This window comes from Arabidopsis lyrata, assembly GCF_000004255.2.
Source record: "Arabidopsis lyrata subsp. lyrata unplaced genomic scaffold ARALYscaffold_14, whole genome shotgun sequence".
NCBI lineage: Eukaryota > Viridiplantae > Streptophyta > Magnoliopsida > Brassicales > Brassicaceae > Arabidopsis > Arabidopsis lyrata.
In genome coordinates, this window is record NW_003302543.1 from 47,601 (window position 1) to 54,018 (window position 6,418).

Consider the following 6,418-nt stretch of genomic DNA (forward strand, 5'->3'; position numbering starts at 1 on the left):
CGAAATCTTCTTGATATTTCCATGTGAGAGAAGCCTCTGGTCCATGTAGAAGCTCCTACAAGACGTGGCCTTTATTGCGTTAAAGGAATCTAGTTGTTGGAATGCATTGAAGGCTTTCGGGTCTAGATATGGAAAGTCTTGGTGTTTGAGTGGGCAAGATTGAATCCACCTGATCCAATGGCTGGAAATGAAGCTTGAGATGTTCTTAAGATACTCTTGTAGCATTAGAGACTCTCCTGGACGCCAAAGTCTGGTTTGCAAGTAACTAAACCGGTCAGCTTCCAAATAAGGCAAGCTGAGAATCATCTGGTTTAGAAAATTAATATCTTCTAAACCAAAATTGTTTTGGGCTTTATTCCAATTCGACGAGATCCTCTGATGAGTCAAGAATGTATTAAAATTCACTTCGTAGCTTAAATCCTTCTGGTCTGGTCGGAATCCTCCAATAAATAGCTGTTGGTCTCCATCGGGTTCATTGGAAGTCTGCTGACTTGTAACTTGAATATATTTCTCATGTAGAAAGATTTTGAACCAATTCCACCTCTCCGTGATTCCTTGATGAGTTAAGTTTCTTGAATAAGTTGATTTGTAGCCTAACTCCTCCTGGATGGGCTGATATACCGCAAGAAAGACACATATGTCTTTGGTACGCTCATGTTTGTTCTCTCCGGGGTTCTTGGTCGGTTGGTCGGTGTTTTCTCCCTGATCCTTGGTTGATGATGACTTGATGTCCTCATCATACTCTCCCTCTTGAAAAGGTTTCGACCTCGAAACTATATCTCCTCTGTTTTGCTCTGGTGCATGGCTCCTCTTCCTTGTAGCCGTTACCCGTTTGGTAACTTCGGTCTTGTTCACCTTTGGTGGTGATGCCTCTTTGTGCTCAGCTTGGTCTAACAACAAGTTCTTCTCTAGTGGAGCGTCTTTATGTGTAATCTCTTTAGGACCTGAAATAATCTCAACTCTTTGGAAAAGAAACAAGTGCGTTATACAAGAACTAAAATTTTCCAAACTACTTTGAACTAGACTATCATTTGATTCTGAATTTATATCTATAGTCTTTTCAATTTTTCTAGTTGGACAATTAACAGCAAAATGTCCTCTTTTATGGCACCTATAACATGTTAACTCAATTAACCTAGCCGGGTTAGAAGACTTACCTTTGTTGCTGTTGCCTTGTGCTTTAAGTAATGGCTTATTAGCTGCCTTGTGAGCTACAGATTTGTATTCTTGATGAATTCTCTTGGCTGGTGAAGCAACCGTTGACTTGTTGGGCTTCTTTGACATGTCTTGTGACACTTTCTTTGGACCAGGACAGCAGAAACTTTTAGGTGTAGGCTGTGGTGCTGCAACTACGATCATTCGCCTTGGCTTTGGATTGGTAAGGACCTTAATTTGTCTCCGAAGCTCATCTCCAGCCTTTTCCACGTATTCCCCATACATGAGCTGCTTCATCTCTTCCCACGTAGCTTCTGGTTCATCATACTCAAGTCGTATGTAAGCATCTTGTTCCCAATGCCTAAAGGCATCCTCAGTTAAGGTGTCCTCCGCATAAATCGTCTTTTCTTTCTCCGGAATTTGGTTAGATGATAACCAATCTTCTATCTCTTGTTCCCAACGCAAATAAGCTTTTGGTCCTTGGTGATGGCCTGCAAAGTTTATGTAACGGACTTCATCTCTTCCTACCACACTTACGTCTTCATCCGCTTCGGTGTATTCTTCACCGGAATCATCTCTTCCAGCCTCACTTTTGGCTTCGTTCTCCTGAGCAAAATCTTCTTTAGATTCTGGTTCGTCACCATTGCTTGCTTGAGACTCGTCTAAACTGATTTGGGAATCAGTTTCTTCACACCATGGTTTAACTCCATCGTTTGATGCGTCGTCATAATCATCCTCGGGTATCTCGCACCATGGTCTGTCCTCTTCTTGGTGCTCTTCCTCAGGGTCAGAGTAAGGTATCTCGCACCATGGCCTATTTTCTTGGTGTGTCTCCTCTTCTTCGGACTCACACCATGACTTTTCTCCATAGGGCTCGTCGGCATTGCTCTCTTGGTCAGTCTCTCCTCTGTACCAACCTTGGTGGCTCGTGGTGTCTTGGGCTGGGTCTGGTGGTTCGGGTTCACGTTCTTCTCCATCTGGTTCATATCCAAATTCTGAACTAGAGTAATCCTCACACCATGATCGTCCTTCATAGCCATCATCTTCATCGAACCAACTCTTGTTTTGCTCATCATAGTCGGATTCATAAGAGCTGGACTCATAAGAATCTTCTTCTTCGTCTGAATAATCTCCCATGGATATTTTCTCTGTAATCTCTTGATGATTTCTCCTTGCACAAGACAAATAAGAAATCGTATCAACTTGTATCAAAGAAAAGGAAAGAACAAATAAATGTCAACAAAAATATGGAAATTTTGTAATTTTTTTTTTTTTTCTCAAATAAAACTCGAAAATACCCAAAAAAAATAAGAAAAATTCACTTTTTATTTTCGTTTCTCTGGTTTTCATAAAAAATAAAAATAAAAATCGAAAATATAAATAAAACAACAAAATATGGTTTTTAGGGCTTTTCTTTTATATAAACGAAAAAAAAAAAAGCAAAACTCAAACAAATAATTTTTTTTTTTTTTTATAATGGTACTAAAGCAAATTAACAAGAATAAAAATGCAAGAATCAAATTTTTATGGGTTTTTTAAGATTTATGAAAATGAAATAACAAAACAGAAAATTAAAAGAGATAAAGGTTGGATGAATACAACCTAATGGGTAGGAGCTTTTGAAGCTCTGATACCAGATGATATAAGATCGGGAATCACTCCACAATCTTATGAACAAACGGTGATCAAGAACTGATCAACAAAGCTTTGGCGGAAGATGGAAACGTAGGTAAAGGCGGTGATGGTGCTTGTGATTGACTCTCTCAATCCGTGGAGCGATTGACTCTCTCAATCCGTGGAGAACTAGACTTGTTTGAATCACACAAACAATCCTAATCCTATAATCTCAAGAATCAAATGAATCTCTCAAATGAAACTTAAAGACAAACTTTAAACAAAGACACTCTTTGAATAAAAACAAACTTGTATATTTCTTAGATGATTGAAAGGTGATCTTTACAATAGAACAATATGAGCTTATATAGGCTCTTTTCTAACGTCTATAACACTAGAAGAAGAAAGAAAGTGCACGAAATAAAGATGCCTAAGATATTATAGCCGTTAGGCTTAATTGCTTGAATCTTGGCCGAGTAAGGAAATATGATTGACTCCTCTTTATATCTCGAAATCTTCTTGATATTTCCATGTGAGAGAAGCCTCTGGTCCATGTAGAAGCTCCTACAAGACGTGGCCTTTATTGCGTTAAAGGAATCTAGTTGTTGGAATGCATTGAAGGCTTTCGGGTCTAGATATGGAAAGTCTTGGTGTTTGAGTGGGCAAGATTGAATCCACCTGATCCAATGGCTGGAAATGAAGCTTGAGATGTTCTTAAGATACTCTTGTAGCATTAGAGACTCTCCTGGACGCCAAAGTCTGGTTTGCAAGTAACTAAACCGGTCAGCTTCCAAATAAGGCAAGCTGAGAATCATCTGGTTTAGAAAATTAATATCTTCTAAACCAAAATTGTTTTGGGCTTTATTCCAATTCGACGAGATCCTCTGATGAGTCAAGAATGTATTAAAATTCACTTCGTAGCTTAAATCCTTCTGGTCTGGTCGGAATCCTCCAATAAATAGCTGTTGGTCTCCATCGGGTTCATTGGAAGTCTGCTGACTTGTAACTTGAATATATTTCTCATGTAGAAAGATTTTGAACCAATTCCACCTCTCCGTGATTCCTTGATGAGTTAAGTTTCTTGAATAAGTTGATTTGTAGCCTAACTCCTCCTGGATGGGCTGATATACCGCAAGAAAGACACATATGTCTTTGGTACGCTCATGTTTGTTCTCTCCGGGGTTCTTGGTCGGTTGGTCGGTGTTTTCTCCCTGATCCTTGGTTGATGATGACTTGATGTCCTCATCAGTGTTCAAACAAGAGAATCATGATACTGAAAGATACTGGTGAGATAGAGTCAGAGGATGAGCAGCAAGAAGAGAACTCATCATCAGAAGACTGTGAAGCGCCATCTAAAGGAGAGCTGCTGGTTGCCATGAAGACTTTGAGTGTTATTGCTAAGACAGATGAGCAAGAGCAAAGAGAAAATCTGTTTCACTCAAGATGTATTGTCAATGACAAGGTCTGTAGCTTGATCATAGATGGAGGAAGCTGCACCAACGTTGCCAGTGAGACCATGGTGGAAAAACTTGGTCTAAAGGTTCTGAAGCATCCGAAGCCATACAAACTGCAGTGGTTGAATGAGGATGGAGAAATGAGCGTGAGCAGACAAGTGAAGGTACCATTGTCTATTGGAAAGTATGAGGACGAAATTTTGTGTGACATACTGCCTATGGACGCTAGTCACATTCTTTTGGGAAGACCATGGCAGTCAGACCGAAGAGTAATGCATGACGGTTTCACCAATCGTCAAATCTTTGAGTTCAAGGGCAGAAAAACCATACTGGCTCCAATGACTCCGCACGAGGTATATCTTGACCAGTTGAGCATGAAAATGAGGAGGAAACAGAAAGAAAAATCACCTAACCTCATGATAACCGAGAGTAAGCAAAAGGGAAGTGATTTACATTCATCTAAATTACTCTTTGTTTTTAAAGAGACTCTCGTGAGCATAACTAATCCTGAGCAGGCCATTCCTAGCAAAATTAAGCTTCTATTGCAGGATTATACTGATGTGTTCCCAGAGGAGAATCCTCAAGGTTTACCACCTATCAGAGGCATTGAACACCAAATAGACTTCGTTCCAGGAGCATCTTTGCCAAACAGACCAGCTTACAGAACTAATCCTGTGGAGACCAAGGAGCTAGAAAAGCAAGTAACTGAGCTAATGGAGAGAGGCCATATTCGTGAGAGTATGAGTCCCTGTGCTGTACCAGTGTTGCTTGTGCCTAAGAAGGATGGAAGCTGGAGAATGTGTGTTGACTGCAGAGCCATCAACAACATAACAGTGAAGTATCGCCATCCTATACCTAGATTAGATGACATGTTAGACGAATTGCATGGTTCTAGCATCTTTTCTAAGGTAGATTTGAAAAGCGGATATCATCAAATTAGGATGAAAGAAGGCGATGAGTGGAAAACTGCATTTAAGACTAAGCAAGGGTTGTATGAATGGTTAGTGATGCCATTCGGGCTGACAAATGCACCTAGTACATTCATGAGGCTAATGAATCATGTTCTTAGAGCTTATATAGGACATTTCGTTGTAGTGTACTTTGATGATATCCTAGTCTACAGCAAGAGTCTAGAAGAGCATGTAGATCATCTGAAAATGGTTCTAGAAGTCCTTAGGAAGGAAAAGCTTTATGCAAATCTTAAGAAATGTACTTTTGGAACAGATAACCTTGTCTTCTTAGGTTTTGTTGTGAGTACAGATGGAGTCAAAGTTGACGAAGAGAAGGTCAAGGCAATCCGTGAGTGGCCAAGTCCGAAATCTGTAGGAGAAGTGAGAAGCTTCCATGGACTGGCTGGTTTCTATAGGCGGTTTGTAAAGGATTTTAGCACTCTAGCAGCTCCTCTCACTGAAGTTATCAAGAAGAATGTTGGATTCAAGTGGGAACAGGCTCAAGAGGATGCTTTCCAGGCTTTGAAAGAGAAGCTTACTAATGCCCCTGTCCTATCTCTCCCCGATTTTATTAAAACTTTTGAGATTGAATGTGATGCCTCCGGGGTAGGAATTGGTGCTGTCTTAATGCAGGATAAGAAACCAATAGCTTATTTCAGTGAAAAGCTAGGAGGAGCTACTCTCAATTATCCTACTTATGACAAGGAGCTTTACGCTTTGGTGAGAGCACTACAGACATGGCAGCATTATCTCTGGCCTAAGGAGTTTGTCATTCACACAGATCATGAGTCCTTAAAGCATCTCAAAGGACAACAGAAGCTCAACAAGCGGCATGCAAGATGGGTTGAATTCATTGAGACCTTCCCCTATGTCATCAAATACAAGAAAGGTAAGGACAATGTAGTTGCTGATGCATTGTCAAGGAGGTATGTTCTTCTCTCATCTCTTGATGCTAAGTTACTCGGGTTTGAGCATATAAAATCTCTTTATGCAAATGATTCTGATTTTGAAAAGATATATTCATCTTGTGAGAAATTTGCATTTGGAAAGTATTATAGACATGACGGGTTCTTGTTTTATGATAACCGTTTGTGTATTCCTAATTCTTCCTTGAGAGAGCTGTTTGTAAGGGAAGCACACGGTGGAGGATTAATGGGACACTTTGGAGTCTCAAAAACTCTTAAAGTCATGCAAGATCACTTTCACTGGCCGCACATGAAAAGAGATGTGGAAAGAATGTGTGAA

At 40.1% G+C, this 6,418-nt stretch overlaps 1 protein-coding gene across 1 annotated transcript; it reads right to left on the reverse strand.

The window, feature by feature from the left end:
• Positions 1-621: 621 nt before the first annotated feature.
• LOC110226869 lies at positions 622-2,292 on the reverse strand (the record flags this gene model as incomplete). The annotated part of the gene is made up of 2 exons (XM_021019704.1): positions 1,158-2,292; positions 622-944 (listed from the first exon to the last, which is right to left on the reverse strand). Coding segments are annotated over exons 1-2 (1,458 nt in total), but the record flags the coding sequence as incomplete, so codon positions are not given.
• Positions 2,293-6,418: the final 4,126 nt, after the last annotated feature.